A 17,579-nucleotide genomic window follows, 5' to 3' on the forward strand; every position below is an offset into this window, starting at 1 on the left:
CATCCACGATAAACTTGCGGATTATAAAATTAGAGGGTTTTTTTTTACTCATCTGCCACATTCATGTATGCTGAAGGATATTTCGCACGTTCAAAATGTTTTATTCTAGTCCGTTAAATGCAAAATTACTTTCTTCAAAACAAATAATGTCAGCACGGCTAGTCTGTTTCGCAGAATAGCTGTGCTGATACGAAACAAAAAATTGTAAAATAATAACTAATCTCTGCAATTCTCTGTAACTGCTCCTGCAGTTCCGTGTTAGCCTCGCTCACTTCTATAGATCACAGTTTGCGGGCCACCAAAGCGTTTTTAATCGGCCCCAGTGTACCGTGGATTTAGCGAGTAATTAGCCACTCGACTCCATTAGAAACCTAACGGATTATAATGTTGGCGTAGTCTGGAAGAGGTCCAGAAAAAATCCTCGAATGACGATTATATGAGCATGGACTCCAGCGATTTACATTAGGGCCCGTAGTGATGCTTTTTCCCTTCATAGTTTGTGTTTCAACCATCTGAGCTAACCATTTCAGGTGATTACTTGGTTCTTACCCATTATTTAACAAGGTTATATGTTTTTCAGCTCATCTGTTTTGATTGATGGCCTCAATGAAATGTGAGGGCTTAGTTCCAGCTGGGACTGCCTGGGTCAGGGACCCGTAAAATATTGACACTTCTGGCATATCCCATCCAGTACTCCTCACGATGGCAGTGCCTACTGGTCAGGTGTCATCTCCAGGGCTACCAGCGAACCAGAAAATATTGATTGAAAAATTAAGCCCCGCATAATGGTAATTCAATCATCTGCAATAATTAATATTTTAAATATAAACAGCAAAAAACAATAATGTTGTACATGTATTGCCCACTGATGGATCGATTATTTAGGAACTAAAAAAAAATGTGAAAATCAAAAATGCTGCGGAGTAAACCCAGCGCTCCCTTCAGGTGCTCAGTTGTAATCCCCATTGTGGGGAAACCTCTTGATTGCAGGACATCCGCAAGTTTTTCGCACCGCAAGCTGCGAAGCTCGCTGCAAGTGGCAACAGCAGCAGCAGCAGCGGCAGTGGCGGTGGCAGTCGAGCGGCGGCAAAAGCGAAAGGCAAAGCTCCGCCGGTGGCAAAGGCAACAAAGGCGACCACGAAGGCGGTCACGAAGCCGGCCACGAAAGCTGCCAGTGGGAAGAGGCACAAGGAGGAGACGGTGTGTGTGTGTGTGCTTTGCGTACGCGTGCGCTTTGCGTACGCGTGTGCTTTACGTACGCGTGTGCTTTGCGGATTTGTGTGCTTGCTGGTGCTCGTATTGATTGGCAAGAACACGGCGGTCAACTGTGCAGTGTGCTTAGTAAAAGTTCCATAGTACAGCTTGTGACTGACCCTTGTTGGTCGTGTGTAGTTTTGAAAATTAATTAGTCCTGCTTGCTAGGTATATGTATGTTGAACTTTCGCACCATACGCAGCCAACCGTGCTAATCGGACGTATGAACGTTCACCCGAGTCGATGAATTGTCTCAATTTGGGCTCGCAAGTAAATTAAAGAATCGATTAATATAGTCTAATTTGTACCACCCAGTTTATATTGTTTCCCGTTCTGTCTTGTTTGTACTGCCGCGTCTTTGTAATTAGCCTCAATATAATAGTGTATATTTCTTTGAGTTAGCTTAGTTTAAGCTGGATTTATTGGCCAATAGATTAAAGGTTTTTTTTTATTATTGTAAATTTCCCAGGCATGCTCTGTATGAAGATCACCAAAAAAGTTACTTTGTCGTATTATTATCCTGTCACGTTTAGTTGATGGAAAATAGCTGTGAGGCTTTCATTACTTAAATGTGAAGCGAAAAAATAACCCCTAAATGTATTCGTGCGAATTCCCTTGCAGGTGAAGCTGGTATTCATTGTGAGAGAGGATTTTTTAAATTATAATTTTGGTTTAATACCTGTCATGGCTTAATTGTATAGCACAGCCATCATCGGCATGAACTGTGAGCTATCTTTTTGTGGGATGAAAGCCTCAAGTCGTTTTCATTCCTTTTGGTTTTGTCATGCAACAATTTATATAGCTTCTGCATGTGAGCTGATCTCATTGCGCCATATTCACAAGGGCTGTTCTGTCGGGGGGTTAGTCTCGACCATTGGCCATCATCACTTCTTGCAATGTCCTGCCCAAGCCCATTTTTCTTCAGTCATTGTGGTGTTTGTAATTTCTGTTTGTCCATTATTCCACTTGTTCTTCTTTTTGTTTTCTTTGCAATTCCAAGCACACACCTGTCCATTCTCTTTTGCACACTTTGCAGGTTATATTCCATTTCTTTGTCGATGTCTATGTTTCCGATTCATAAAGTCATGGCAGGTAGTATACATTAACTAGCTTTACTACCCGGCTTCGTCTGGGACATGGATTCTTGTCTTGGATTAATACACGGCCTACGCGGAGGGTGGGGGGGGGGGGATGGGTGACGTCAGCAGGCACACTGCGTGACGCTGCCGCATGCAGGTGACATCACAGATGTGACATCACCACTCACTTGTGCAATATATTATTTCCCTCCCCCCCCCCCCCCCAAATAAAAAAAAGTATATTTTTATACTTTTTACATTGTGTACAGTATGGAAGCTAGCCACATGGCAAATTTTAAGTTTGTAGTCTAGTATATTATATCCATTATTTCCCCCCCTCCCCCCTAGCAGCGCATTTGTGCGGGATACACGGTCTACGCGGAGGGTTGGGGGGGGATACGTGACGTCAGCAGGCACACTGCGTAACGCTGCCGCATACGGGTGTCATCACAGATGTGACGTCACAGCTCACTTGCATGCAAAATATATCCATTAGTGCGCCCCCCCTGCCCCCCAAAAATACAAAAGTCTATTTTTATACTTTTTGCATTGTGTACAGTCTGGAAGCTACACACATACCAAATTTCAGGTTTGTTGCATGTCGGGAAGTATGCTAAACATTTCGAACAGACACATATTCACAAATTTCCCTTTTATATATATAGATATCTGTGAAACCTAATGGACATCTGTGAAAAAGAGCTTCATAGCTCATCAGATTCCTCCACTCTAAAGATTCTAAAATAAAGATTTGGATAAATTCAATAATTTTAAACTTTCTTTTGGCATGTTGATGTTGCTTTTCATGATGAAGTAAATTTTCCTCAAAGCACTCGAGGTAGCTCTTGGTAGTCTGAATATTTCATTACTTTTATTTAAGGTGGAACACAATTTTTATAAATGTGTTTTCCAGTTCCGTCCCTCCCAACAAATATCATTTGTTTAAAGCACAGTCAAGTGCACTAAATTATAGTAAGTAATATTACTTGAAATATCGTATCCTTGTAAGGGAAGTTGTTTTGAGAGGGTGGCTGCTATAGCGTTAAATAAGTGGTAGTTTACATCTAAACAGTGCGAATTGAAAAAAGATGGGAAAAGCATGAACATTATGAATACAGGAAGCCAGCGGCAACCACAGAGATGTTGTCAGTTCCCCCCATCGCCTAAAACCACGGGCAAAACTCTGCCCTGCCCACATTTTAACGTACTTCGCAGTACAACGGAGTTGTGGAGCTGTTGCGCATTATATTTCAAACTGGACATACGATATTGTTTGTCCTAAGGTGGGCAGCCAAATTTGTTGGAGTTGGCTCAAATTGGTGGAAAATGTAAGTGGCAGATGCATAGATATTAAACAGAGCGAGCCATGGAGAGTGGCATCGGCGTTTGCTGCCAACTCAACCGCTTGAGCTACTGCAGCCAAGCTCTGAGCGAGCGTGCCTTCTTTTGGGATGACTTGATCGTAGACTCCGACGGAGAATCGAGTGATGCCCCACTGGGCTTCCTATGGCAGGTGAGGACTACTGTGTGGATGAATAAAAATAATAATTTACATCCTATTATTAATTCACTTCTGAATAAAGGCCTGTGTTGGGAATGGAGGTTGTTTAACCATACTTCATCACAGATCACGGATGCTCGCCGTGGCCAGCATTTGAACTCTAGTTGCCAGGTTCATAATGCAGTGCGTGAAACCATTGCACCACCGCTCCACCCCACCCCGTGGATGAATAGAAGAGTATATGTGTATTCTTACAGGCTTTCATGGTGCTTGTCAACCCTGCTCTTAGTGGTGTGTGGACAGACCAGGTGAGTAAATCCTGAGCTTTAGATTGATGGCTTCTGTTGTGCTACTACCATGTACCTAGTTTAGAACATGTTGACTGAAGATTATGCACCTACCTGTGCTGTAGAACCTAGATCATACTGGAGGATGTTTAAACTACCATCGTGATTTACAGAACAGCTCAGTTGACAGTTATGAAGTTGTAATTCATCACAACATAACGAGTGTGCCCTTGAATTTCAGCAGAACTGTCTTTTTGTGTTGCCTGTCTGCCCTGCATATATGTGTTTATTAACCTCAAACACTAGTGGTGCAGGAATGCCTCCACTAGCCACATTCCAAAAACTGCTTGCACATCAGTGTGTGTGCGCGGGCTGAATGTTGTAAGCGGCTTTGGCTTGAAATGCACGTGTATGATTGCGGCCGTAAATGAAAGGAGACCTGTTGACGCTGTGACGCAGCTGTGACCCTCAGCGATAAGGCAGTCCGTTAGGTAGACGTTATCAGCGGTGGAAAACGGTAAACCTCGACGGGATTTTGGCTGCCTGCCTCCTCAATACACTTAGTAGCCACCGTCCCACCATTGCAGTCCTCTAGAGAATGCATCCAATTATTGCTTTTTAAATGTTGTTGGTCAAATTTCAAATATCTAATTGTCCCATCCTCAAACGAGTGTTCATTTCTGTTGACTGTTGTGAGCCAGTGTTAGATATTCTATATTCCTATGGCAGAATATCTACTGTTGATGTCCCACTAAGTTATATTGTTCACTCGGTTATACTCGTATTAATGGACCTATGAGTCATGATGGGGCTAGCTTGATCATGATTTGGATATTAAACTAGATTCGAAGCTTTCGTGAATGCAGGAATTACTCTTTGGTTCTTTCGGTAAAGTTACGTATTATATAGTTAATTAAATAATAATCGAATACGACGTTTCGATTGCAACACAAGCAACCATCATCAGGTACAAATGAATGAGAAAACAAACAGTATACTTGGAAATATAATGCAATACAACAGAGAGAGTCGGCCAACACAACAGTCAACACCCCACCTGGTTGATTGCGTTCTTCCAAAGATTGCTAAATTTGAGAGAGAGACAAAACAGACATGGAGACACACAGACAGACACAAGCAGAGAGAGACTCGCACAAAGACAAACACACATCGGCACACTCTGTGCTTATGTGTGAGTCTCTCTCTGCTTGTGTGTCTGTCTGTGTGTCTCCGTGTCTGTGTTTTGTCTCTCTCTCAAATTTAGCAATCTTTGGAAGAACGTAATCAACCAGGTGGGGTGTTGACTTATGTTGGCCGACTCTCTCTGTGTTGTATTGCATTATATTTCCAAGTTTACTATGTTTTTTACTCATTCATTTGTACCTGATAGATGGTTGCTTGTGTTGCAATCGAAACGTCGTATTCTATTATTATTTTATTTAATTTCTTTCTACGTGACTTTACCGATAGAACCAAAGAGTCATTTGGATATTAACTCTCATTCTTTTCAGTAGGATCCCAACTTTTCTACCAACTCAGCTACTGATGCTGGATCATAACACTTAATGGTGTAACCATGCATTATTTTATCGATTAATATCCATCCATGGGCTCATGTGCATTGAACATGTCTGCAAATTGGTGTTTTTGGTTTTCTATTTATATATGTTTGTATAATGGGTTTACATGACCTCTCCAGTGACTAGGAGATACTGAAGATAAAAAATATATTATTTCATCGATTTGTGACCGTGCATCATGACCAGTTCATTGAATCTGTGAATAAGAGCTTCATAGCTCATCGGATTTCTCCAGGATAAATACGGATTCTGATTCTGAATCACAAGGGGGGCAATGCATTACAACCCAATGCAGCCAAAAGTAGCATCCCACTGCGAGGATGGAGTGATGAGATCTGGCTAATGTACAGGTGCTCTATCGATTATTGTTTCATGGGATGGTGCGGGATGGCGGTGGTTTGGGCAGGCCTTTATTCAGTGGTGGATTAATTATGGCTTATGTTGATGATAACATTATTTGGTAACAATATAACCTATTAAATTTGAGTTTTGCAGAGTATTATCCTTTCATTCGAATTAGTATCCAGAGTTTCATTAAGAAGAGTTGTTCCACGGCAGCTGTCTGAGACATCTGGCATTTTGGGTTATATTTTCGAATCAAATTATTTTTAGGGCGATTTAGGGAAGTGGCATGTTTAATCTCTAGGCTCTGCTACATTGTTTGCTGTGTCAGGTTACTGCAGAACATGTGTCGTGTATTTATGATTATTTCTGATGACGGCATTAAAAACACTACAGAACTGTGTTATTTTTGGCAAAGCATTTTATATCTGTGGCAGTGTGCGGGAAGGCCTTCTGGCAGTGGCTTTTTAGATTGGCGAATTGTGATGATTGATTTAAACAATACACTCCAATTTGGTTGTCTGAAGCGTCATAATAAAATCAAAACTCCAGAGACAAATGGGGCTGAACGTCAGGTTAGAAATATTCAGTTGTGAATGCAATTTGGGATGGTGTGTTGGTGCAGTGGTTTTCGCCCTGCGTTATGATCTCTGTTCATTTTCCGTGCATGGCTGTGGCAAGTGATATCTGAACCTGTCCGAAGCACCCCTGTCACCAACTAGCACTGACTAGTGTGGTGAGGTCTGGTCCAATGGACCGACATGGCTTAAACCTATATTATGGATGGCTTGAGGAGTCCGTCATCCAACAGTGGATTGACAAACAAATGTACAATTACATACGACCATGAAGAAAATAGTAACATTGGTAAAAGCATGTAACGAATGTATCAATTCATTGAGTAAAATAAATTATTGCTATTTTGCGATGCTTGCATCGAATCGGGAGTGTGAGAATTGATTCTTTATTATTGAAGCATATGGTGTGTCATTGTTACGTGGACAGTGAACAACACTGTACAAATACAAATGAGATGGTTAAATTGAAACATAAGATAATCGGTACTGGAACTGAATGGCAACCCCAAATTGTTACATGCCTGCTTATATTGAAGGGACATTTACTGAAACCAGGACACATGGACCTTAGTGTTTGAGGAAGGTTGGAAAACAGATGGAAACGGGATGTTTATGTTTTCAAATTAATTTAAGTTCTGACATTTTACTTTTGTGCATGTGGCTTATGTCAATGGAAACAGTTGCACCTACTCTTGATTAATAGAAACGGCGAGAAGCCTTTAATATTTACACTGTTTTTCAAACAGTCCTATCGGTTTAAGGGAAATGTACTTAATGATTAAGCGAGTGAGGGAAGGCAGTGAAAATACAAAAGGATATTTGTTCTCTATTCACACTGATGAGTATTAGCAGCTAGCTATGAACCGAGGTCTCAATTAATGTGTATTCATCTGGTGATGAAGCACAGTTTGAACAATGTAGCAAAAACTGCAATTTTGGAAAACTCCCGCTGGAAATTGTTATTAATGAAATGGTCATGCCACGTTATATGATCATCTGGCTAAACTAGAACTGGGTAGTGTAAATACAAAAACGCTAATTTTTTTTTTATTATTTTGGGACGATGCTAGCGCGGCACTTGCCTCCTTTTAGCATTTGATCTGTACGGGCAGCGTTTAACGAACGTCCGATTTGTGTCGCTCTGCAGCTGAAGAGCCGCGTCCGTGGAAAGAAAGCCAACAAAAGTGATGACGACGGCGATGATGATGATGATGACGACATAAAGGGTGGCACAAAAAATCAGAAGGCCAGAAAAAAGCGTGGCATCATTTCAGACTCGGGTAGGTTTCTCACCGGAGCCTGTCCTTAAATACTGGGCCTCAGGGACCAGCTATTTATTTTGCCTAAGACTGACTGCCCCCTTCTATAACATATGTCTACCACTATGTCTGTATCTTGCGCCTTAGAGATATGGTCGCATTTAGAAGTTATATGAATGAAAATCCTATTGCATTGTGGCTTCTGTGAATGATTGAAATGTCAATGGTCAAAATGCTGTGAAAATGACAGGTTTTTTTAAACAATGTTTCTTATACCGTGATAATTCTTTTAGCTGTTCCTTAGAAGACTTATTAAGTAGAACTTTGTTTAATGACTACATGAACTGGATTTAATTTGTTAAAATCCACCCTCACTAATGCAACTTCCCATCCAAGTTAAACACATTTTTTATAGGGTTATTTACATACTGAAATCATGTTTCTGTTGTATATATGCATGTATGTTGAACTTCTTTTGCACCATACGTAGCCAACCGTGCTAATCGGAGGTGCGGGGAAGATGTGGAGTGTTTTTCGCAAGCCTACGCAAACTAAAATGCACTTGTGGATGACGGCATTTCCCCTTTCTCGGAGCCCAGCAATCTGATCATAATTTACAGACTCCTCGTGTGTGGGAGCTTAAAGTGCTCAACCAAAAACTGAATGCCCCAATGAGATAGGGTATCCTCGAAATTAGCAGTGGCTCTGCTTAGAGCCTCAAGCATGTCATTTCACAAGTGTTTGCCCTTGGTCCTCAATAAGTGGAAGGAGAGATTAAGTGGTGGGCCTAGTTAAGGGAGGCCGTGTAAATAAAACAGAGCTGCACGGCTGTGTTTGCATTCCTTTTTGCTTCTGTTGGTGGGCCGCAACATGTTTAAATAAAACTATCTTGGCACATTTACAATGTTCACATGAACCTTTCTTTAGTTAAACATAGTCACGCTTTGCTGGTTTTATCGTGACATTAATTTATTTACTTTTATTAGCAATTCAGGTTTTATTTTAGGCTCAATAGACGATCGTGAAATCATATTTTGAGTTATTACTTGGCATAGCCAAACAGATGGTGAAACATTTATGGGTCGAAGCAATATAGACGTACTCAGCCCTGTGTTCGTCACGAGCTGTGTGAAATACGTCATATATTTGTGAATTCGAGTCGCATGATCTTTGGAATATCATAATTATTTTCAAAAATGCGTGTTCCCAAATTGCTGCTCCTTAATGTTGCCTTGTTTCTCTCTTTCATTGTATTACTGAGCTGTGCCAGGACAGTATTGAGCCAGCCCAGCGCATCTCAGGAGTTGCTAAAAATGTTTTCCACTGCAGAATCCAAGCTATGCTGCTGACGTCACATGCAACGAACTAGTCAAGACGCATGTGGGATGACACTGTGTCCTCCCAGTGTCCTGCAAACGTTACATACAATGAGTGTCATTAGCCACGCCCCTGCCTGGTTCCGTGCTAGAATCAGATGTCTGAATCACGGTGGCGAGATGTTAACTCCCTCATCTGGTATGGAGGAGGTCGTGGGTTCGGTCCCAATCCTGACGCCTGTATATTTGGATTTTGCATGTTCTCCCCGTGGTCGTGTGGATTTTTCTTCGGGTCCTCTGGTATTTCCCTCCACATTTATAAACATTCATTTAGAGTATTTGGCTGCTATAAATTTCCACGTGATAAGCCACTTCGTTAAACTATCATTTGCGGCCAGGTCGCTTGTGAAAAAGAGCTGTATTGCTCAGTGGGCCTTACCTTGCAAAATTAAAAATAGTTTAGTTTATAGTGTATCCTGGTTTGGTTCCAACTTGGCATGGCAAATAGCCAGTGGAAAACCACTTGTACCATGAGGGCCCCATGCTGGCTTGGTTCAGATGAACCAGTAGAAAAAGGGGTTTCAAGTTATGATCACTCATTTTATGTCAAGGTTGAAGATTGTCATCTGTATATTCTGAAAAGCAAAATGCACCCGCACGTTGTGCTGTAGATTCGGATTTGGAGGAGATTCCCCCGCAAAAGAAAAGCCACAGTTCTGCCTCATCCACCACCAAGACCTCGGCTGCCACCAAGACCTCCAAGACTTCCAAGACAAGCAAAGTGGTGGCCATCTCCGATTCTGGTAGTCACAGCCTTGATCAAATTGCATTACTTTTGCACGTATAGCAGTGTGAAGAGACCATACGACTTGTCTACAAAGAGATCTTTCACTGAGCTACAGTATACACTATATAACTGCAACACCCAGTTTATAATACCTTAATCGACCAGACTTAAACGGTATCCTGTACATTGATTGCCTCGTCAAAGTATGCAGTTGCATATATACGTTGTTGTGGCTTTTACCTGCAACGTGACTTGTTTTGTTCACAGCGAGAGATGTGAATAATGCTGTCGTATTTTTTTGGGTGTCTGCCACGTTGTCGCTGCTGGCCTCATCACGCACTGAGTATTTTACCCACGTTGTTGGAGTCGGGGTTAAGTACGTCATCAGAGCTTCATGGTCAAGGCCGACGTTGATAACTGGGTTTGCAGTAAAAGAAAAGTCATCTCATGGTTATTACCCCACGCCACCCACTCTCACTCCCTCTTCACTAAGGTCAAGGCCAAAGTAAAGACTGTAAATGATTTAAATTACCTGTTTGTATATTTAATTTATTTTTTCCAGTCAGGAGATGTTTACGTTCTCTGTGCCTGCACTTTCATGTGTATGAAATGTCAGTTACAAAATGTTTGGACATACACAACTATTTTGATACATGCTATCCCTAATGCTTAATATATGTTGATTTAATCATGGAAATTATCAGTCATCCCTTCTCGTGATGAGTCCTCTCAGCCCACTAAAATTACATCCCAAATTCGTTTTTCCTCTGACCCGTTTTCTATCAGTGTAATTCCAAGTACACACATCCTCCATCCTTATTTGCGCACTTGTAAAATTTGTTCTATAACCTTCATCGGTGTCCATGTTTGTGATTCATATATCACAGTGGGTAATATGTACTGATTAAAAACGTTATTCCTTGAGCACATAGGTATGTTGCCTTTCAAAATCAAGTTCAATTTTGTAAAAGCACTACAACCTGCACTCGTCCGCTGCTTTATTTAAGAATTCTGAACCCAGGCCACCTTCAGCAATTGCTAAAGGTTCATGCACATACTCTTGATGTATTTCCAGTTCAGTTCTTCCAACAAATATTTAAACTTATTTTGAAAACTTGTTGCACGTGACTTTTAGTTTGCTCATTTATGTTGAGCTCGAATACCAAGTATGTACCAAAATGTGGTACATACTTGGTATTATGCAGAGGAATTTGATTGGGTGGAAATTGATACAAGCTGTCACAAACTAAAGTCTAAATAAAAGAACATATATACACCACTATATACCCTGAGATTATATGAATAAAGTAACAATTTCATATCAGAGGGGAAGTCGCACAAGAAGGTACTCTCACTACAGATCTCCACAGCGATCTAAAAAAAAAGTCTCCAAAAATTGGATTGTCAAAACAAAAGTGTAATGTCAAATTAAGAAATTATTAACTTTTATCACATTTTCGGATTATATCGTCGTGATAACAATCGGACGAAATGAAGTACAGTTACAAGAAATAGTTGAAGGACTTTAAGTAAAATAATAACTATGGTAAATGAAATGACTTTAACTTTTTTCTTCCTGTAACACAAAGAGCATGTATTGAAATGCAAATAGGAATATTACTAAAACACACTGCTCTGTTTAGTTCGCATGAATGTCGTTGCTACGATACTCACTATTGGTTACAGTTGTCTACGGTCGGATGCCTTAAACTGTGATTGGGCAGTCATGGTGGGCATGTTCAGCTTGAGTGTACGAGCTGAAGTTTAAGTTCAAGGCTATCGGCTGATAGGAATAGTTTGCTTGCCTAATTTGCTGTGGGCTCGGGCACTGCAGCAGTGCGCTTGGGGTATGCTCACAATGTAGATGTACGCACACGCCTGGTTTAATATATCTGGCCATTTGTAGGTTACGATTGACTTTGACACTTGGTGGTTGATTGTGTGGTCAGAAGGTGATGTTCATGCTATGTTCGTGCAATTGATTACGCGGTTATAATAGCTCTGACTGCCGAATTGAACTTATGCATTTGAATAACCACAGATGTATCAGAAAGGATCTAGTATTGTTTGTTTTGAAAAGCGATTAATGTATAGTAATAAAATGAAAACAATAATTTTCAGCCCTTTCTCTATCCACTGCTGGATGTAGCCCTCCCCATGCTGTGCCAGTCATGGTGGGTTTTTTAACCTTCACACTAGTCAGGATTGGTGAAGAGGTGCCTAGGACCGGTTCAGATATGACTCGCCACTGATGTTAGCCATAATCAGGAATTCAAACTTAGTGCAACGGATTCATAACTCAGTGTGCTAACCACTGTGCGGCCACTATACCCCAATATTAACTAAACACTTTCTCTACACGATAAATATACCCTCTGTTTCTTTAGAATGTCTTGAGATGCAGTCGAATTTGAACACCATATAAATATTGTATGTGAAAGCAGTGGTGGCGTCAAGAATAAGCAAACAACAAAAGGTTAGGGTCCCAAATAGCTCAAGGGGTCCTACTTTTATGAGAAAATGGGGAATGCACCAACAAGCTCAGTAGTGTAGTGGTTAGCATGCTGCGCTATGAACCCAGTGACCCGAGTTCGATTCCCGTTCATGGCCAACACCAGTGACGATTATTTGAACCGGTCCTGGGCCTCCCCTAGGTCGACCCAGCCTCAAATGAGTACCTGTTGCGATGTGTAAACATCGCCACTTGGGAGACAAAGGTGGTCGGGCGTGGTGCTGGCTACCCACCCCCTTCGTGTACCGTTTCGGCCTCCATAGGTGCTCGCTAACAGCACTTGCCCCAACAGTCTTTTTAAGGCTATACGGGGGATCTTTGTCTTTGTTTGACATGAGGAATAAGCACACAAAACAAAAGGTTAGGGTCCCAAGGGGTCTCCCTTTCATGAGAAAATGGGGGATGCACCTAAAAGCTCAATTGTAATATCGCTCAGAAAATAACTGTAATTAGTCCATTAACTATTTCACACAAATGTAATGTAGTTAAGTAGTTGGTTCATATAATCTTTGCAGTCAGGTGAGGCACCATCACTGTGGGAGAGTGAATGTGTGTTAAGAGAGGTCAAGAAGACTCCTTCTTTTTGCTTTGCTACATTTCATTTGGAGTGAACCATGCCAAGCCAGGGCAGCATTTGCAATCTGATCTGTTGTGAAAGCCGCTATTATTGAAGCGTCAATATGGTGGACTTTGTCCCAGAAATCTGCGCAACCCCCCCCCCTTACCCTGTGCGTGCCCCTTCACAAAAATGAACAGAGTAAATGCAAATGTTTATTGTCTTGTTTTGCAAAGTACAAAGTGCAGGTACTATAAACGTGGGCACCCCTTTATCGTGGGCTCAAACAGATAGTGGCCGTGAACTCTTTGCTTCCAGGGCTGTTGGGGATGATCAAACCATCAGGGACACTTACCCTTTGCAATTTCTCACGGCCATACCAGCTATGATGTCGAGGGAGTTAAGGCCCTCACTGAGGATTGCAGCAGACGTCTGTCTGCACTGAAAGGCGTTCACGTTTTGCTCGTGAACAAAAAGAAAAGGCCACAGCCCTGAATTTTGAACCTTAGTTGTTTGTTCAGTGCGCTGCTCACGAAACTGCAGGCTGCCAGTATTGTGCTGTGGGGAATGTCTCTGAAGCCTTGTTCAAAAGTGAGGAAAAAAACAAATGCAACAACTTCATTAGATTGTATGGAAATGAGCAAATGAATATATATGTAACTATATAACTTCTCTAATACATATGCCATTGAATAAGCGTTTTTAATTATTAAAGCTGCTTTCATTGTCTACACAGTCGATAAAAGTTTGCACTTTTGGTTCCTCGTAGCAGAGTAAGATAGGAAGGTTGAACATTGTGACCATGTGGATCACAGAATATTATCGCCATCCGATCCATTCATCAAAGGCCCTTGGCTTATTGTGTCAAGACCCATTATTACAAACATTACACTGCCAGTGAGAATCTGCAGCTTATCTGACAATCCCATGAAATTTTCTCCATGGCCAGATGAAGACAGTTCCTCTTCTGACATGAAGAAGGGCAAAACGAAATCGGCATCCGGCAAAGTCCCAAATGGGCACGCGCGGCTACCCAAATCGAGCCCCAAGAATAAGCCGAGCGAGCCGAGGGCTCTTTCGCGGTCTCCCCGCCGCGGTGACAAACCCCAGCCGGCGCCTGCTGCTGCCACGGCATCGCGCCGGCACGTGGAGGAGAAGAAGCTGTCGCCGGTGAAGCTGGTTCCCACGTCCGTGTCGGAATACTTCGGCACGACCTCCGTGCAGCGCTCCAACCGCACGCTGGTGGCCAAGCGCAAAGCAGTGAGTGCTGCCGTCCAATCGCAGCATGCTTGCGTTGTTTAAAACTGGGTGGCGTGACGGCGGATTTTTCTATCCTGCATGTCTACCGTGTCCACCACCACAACTCGCGTTCTATCTGGATTGTAAGCTGTGCCTGCATTGCCTAAGTGTCACTGGTGGTGTGTTTTACCGATTATTTGATCAATAAATTGGTTATTGACTGTTTAAACTAGGTAAGAGCGCTCTGAGACCGGTGTCTCTTTTTCAAGAGAGATCTGACTCTAAATATATAAACAGCAAAACAGGTGCGTCAAACAATAAAAAAAAGCGTTGATGTAAAGAAAATGTGGAAATTTTGAAACTGAAATTACATACGAGAGCAGTACAAAATGTCGCGAGCTTAACATTAAAAGAAATACCTGAGAACATTTAAGTTTCATCTACTTATAATCCCTGTTGAGTTTACTCAGCCAGGGCACAATATTTAGATTGCCTTGTTTCTTACGTATGCTTTGTGTATTGCAGGTAGACCATGACTGAAATTAGCAAACCAGGATTTGTGCCGTCATGAAATTTTTTATGACATGGAATATTCACCGAGTTATGAATCCAATTGCAATGATAAGCATATAATGTAACTGTATGAAATGACTGTGCTATTGCAGGGATCAGACAGCACTGATGAATCGTTTAGCCCCAGTGAGCCGACATCTGCACAAGATGACGTTTCCAAGGTATGGCTCTTTAGCCTTAAAAAGAGTTATGAATTCTAATACCGCATTTTTGTACTGCCCATTCTCAATCCATTGATGGACGCAGGTCTTCCCCATGCCATATTGGGCATGGGGGTTTTCTGACTATACTTTGTCATGCTAATCATTGTGGGTAGGTTAAGGAGTAGGGTGGGGGCCAGAAACTGGTTCAGATATCACTGCCACCGATTATTAATAAAAAAATATATATATATAAACACAGGACTGCATTCAAAGGCTAAGTTTTTACACTTTTGGAGTTGATACACACAGTTAATAGCAAACACAGGTTGGTGACCAGGTGCTACATTACTTTACTAACCCCAGTATTGGAAGCCACCAAACAGGGTCGAACCGACGCTGTACTGAACAGGACAGACAGCAGCAAAGTTGGCAGGCTTTCCTTTGCACACTGCACACCGTGCTTGCGTCTATCCGACCGTTGGGACACGTGTTCCCCGCAGGGCTTGTCCATGCTGTCTGACGAGGGCGGTGTGTTGGCCTCTGACCCCTCTGAACCCTGCCACCCCCCCCTCCTCTCCTCTGAGCAGCTGGAGAAGCAGCTGCACGAGGATGAGGAATTTGCGCGCACGCTCGCCATGTTGGATGAGGAGGAAGTCGCTCCGCAGCACAAGAAGGTGCCGCCTCACTAACGAGAGCTAGCACGGCAATATAGATACGCATACGCAGGGTGGTGTTACAGTGAAGAAATCCTGTGGCTCGTGTTCTGTGGCCGGTTACATAAACCAGTGAAAATTTCCCGATGAACATCTTTTTCACATAAACCCTAAAAAGTTTCCTACTTGCAGTAAGAAGTATGTTAATTTGGCCGGGTGGTGCTGCACTTAGATCGCTTAACTCGCTCGGCTGAAAATTTGCTGGTTCAAATCCGAGTTAAGGGTCATCTCAGCCCATTATCCCTCTGTAGTAAATAATATAACTACCACTTTCGTGCAATATCAACGATGTTTTTTTGTAAATCGATTATCCCTCGCCATAGGATTGTGGAATTTCCTCTTGGCTAAGGTCCGCCAACGGAGATGAGCTGTGCTAGAGCGGGGAAAACACGTTCACTTGGTGTTAGCATGAATGAAACGGACACGTGTTACACGATTAGTGGAGAAAGGCGTTCAGTTGGAGCACCGAGTGAATGCGCGCACTCTGTTGTGTTTGTCGCAGGCTCGCGTGGAGTCACTTGCTCGCAGCAGCAAGACGCCAGAAAAACAACCTGCACGTACGAGACGCGCCGTCACACACTCTCACACGCTCACGGGCCCTCAGTGAGGCTTCATCCTCCACCCTAGTGGAGTGTGAGTTTGGTTTAATGGAATGGTCTCACGAGGTGATTTTTAGATTCATTATTATTATCAGCCATTGTTTATCCACTGTTGGATGAAGACCTCCCCACACCTTTACCATCTCTGTCAGTCCAGTGCTGCTACCACACGTGTCACTCCTGCACAGAAATGTATCTCATCGCTCCATCTCTGCAGCAGTCGCTTTTTAAATGGGTTCTCTCCTTGGGCTGCCATTTTATCACCAGTCTTGTCCATCGGCCACTACGCTATGCTATGGTTAGTATAACTGGATTTTCATAATGTGGTGATATAATGGTATGATAATTCAAAGCATTACGGTATTGATAACTATAGTAATGTAGCTTTGGCAATAGTGATATCAGGATAGTTGCTGGGCACTTAATTTAATAGCAAATCTGATACCCGCATTCGAAACATTTGCTCACATTTCGAGCCACATTAGGTTGCAGTGGGGACTTGTTGGCGAATGTTAAAAACAGATAAGAGCTGTTGGATAAATATTTGATGATTATCCAGAGGAACCTTGGCATTTGTTAAACTATTCATCCCCGCAGACATAATAAGCATGTTTTTCACGTAGCCAATTGTTGTTATCATAGAATGTTCTTAATTTGCATGTGTTCTTATTGACCCTGTAGGGGGACTGTAAAGTAGGCTCCGTGATGTAAGTCCATGTGTCCATGCGAGTCCTTACACCTTGCACGGGTATACTTCTATCTGTCCATACACTGATCCCTGTGCTTCTCCTTTAGTGAGGAAGAGGTCGCCCGCGAAGCCAACCAAAGCGGCTCCACCACCGTTGGTGAAATTCGAGCCAAGAGTTGCACCCAAAAGGTCACCCTTCAAAGCGGCACCTCTGTCCGCGGTGAAGTTATCTCCGGTTAAGAAGGAAATTGACCGTTCTCCGAGTTTGAAGGGTACCACCGTGGGCTCTCCTGCCAGGACGGGCAGCACGGAGACCTCGCCCAAGTCTGAGGTGACACTGTCGACACAGATGACACTTTCGCCAGATGTAGAATTTGACATGAGCAGTGATTTGGCGAGCACGACGCTGCTGGCTTAGGTTCGCCCATCGCCCTCCCCGTTTGGTTTTTCAGAAAGGCCTGGAAGACTCTGAGAAGAAACGGCAGAACGTGGCTGCATACAGACACTACCTCAGCCGGGATGGTCCGCGAGCACTCGGGTCAAAGGAGATCCCACAGGCATGTAATGTTCGCT

General features: G+C 42.6%; 1 protein-coding gene across 1 annotated transcript in view; it reads left to right on the forward strand.

Annotated features, from left to right (window-relative positions):
- RFC1 (replication factor C subunit 1) overlaps positions 1-17,579 on the forward strand; it is a 38,317-nt gene that overhangs the window by 1,521 nt on the left and 19,217 nt on the right. Inside the window, exons 2-11 of the mRNA XM_076067486.1 lie at positions 991-1,200; positions 4,092-4,142; positions 7,769-7,901; positions 9,868-9,999; positions 14,001-14,311; positions 14,956-15,024; positions 15,594-15,680; positions 16,222-16,276; positions 17,114-17,337; positions 17,459-17,567. Of these exons, the coding sequence (XP_075923601.1) occupies positions 991-1,200; positions 4,092-4,142; positions 7,769-7,901; positions 9,868-9,999; positions 14,001-14,311; positions 14,956-15,024; positions 15,594-15,680; positions 16,222-16,276; positions 17,114-17,337; positions 17,459-17,567 (1,381 nt within the window). The remainder of the gene's footprint in view (positions 1-990; positions 1,201-4,091; positions 4,143-7,768; positions 7,902-9,867; positions 10,000-14,000; positions 14,312-14,955; positions 15,025-15,593; positions 15,681-16,221; positions 16,277-17,113; positions 17,338-17,458; positions 17,568-17,579) is intronic.

Source organism: Petromyzon marinus, chromosome 16, assembly GCF_048934315.1.
Source record: "Petromyzon marinus isolate PM22_M1 ecotype Great Lakes invasive population chromosome 16, UKy_Petmar_22M1.pri1.0, whole genome shotgun sequence".
NCBI classification, from domain to species: domain Eukaryota; kingdom Metazoa; phylum Chordata; class Hyperoartia; order Petromyzontiformes; family Petromyzontidae; genus Petromyzon; species Petromyzon marinus.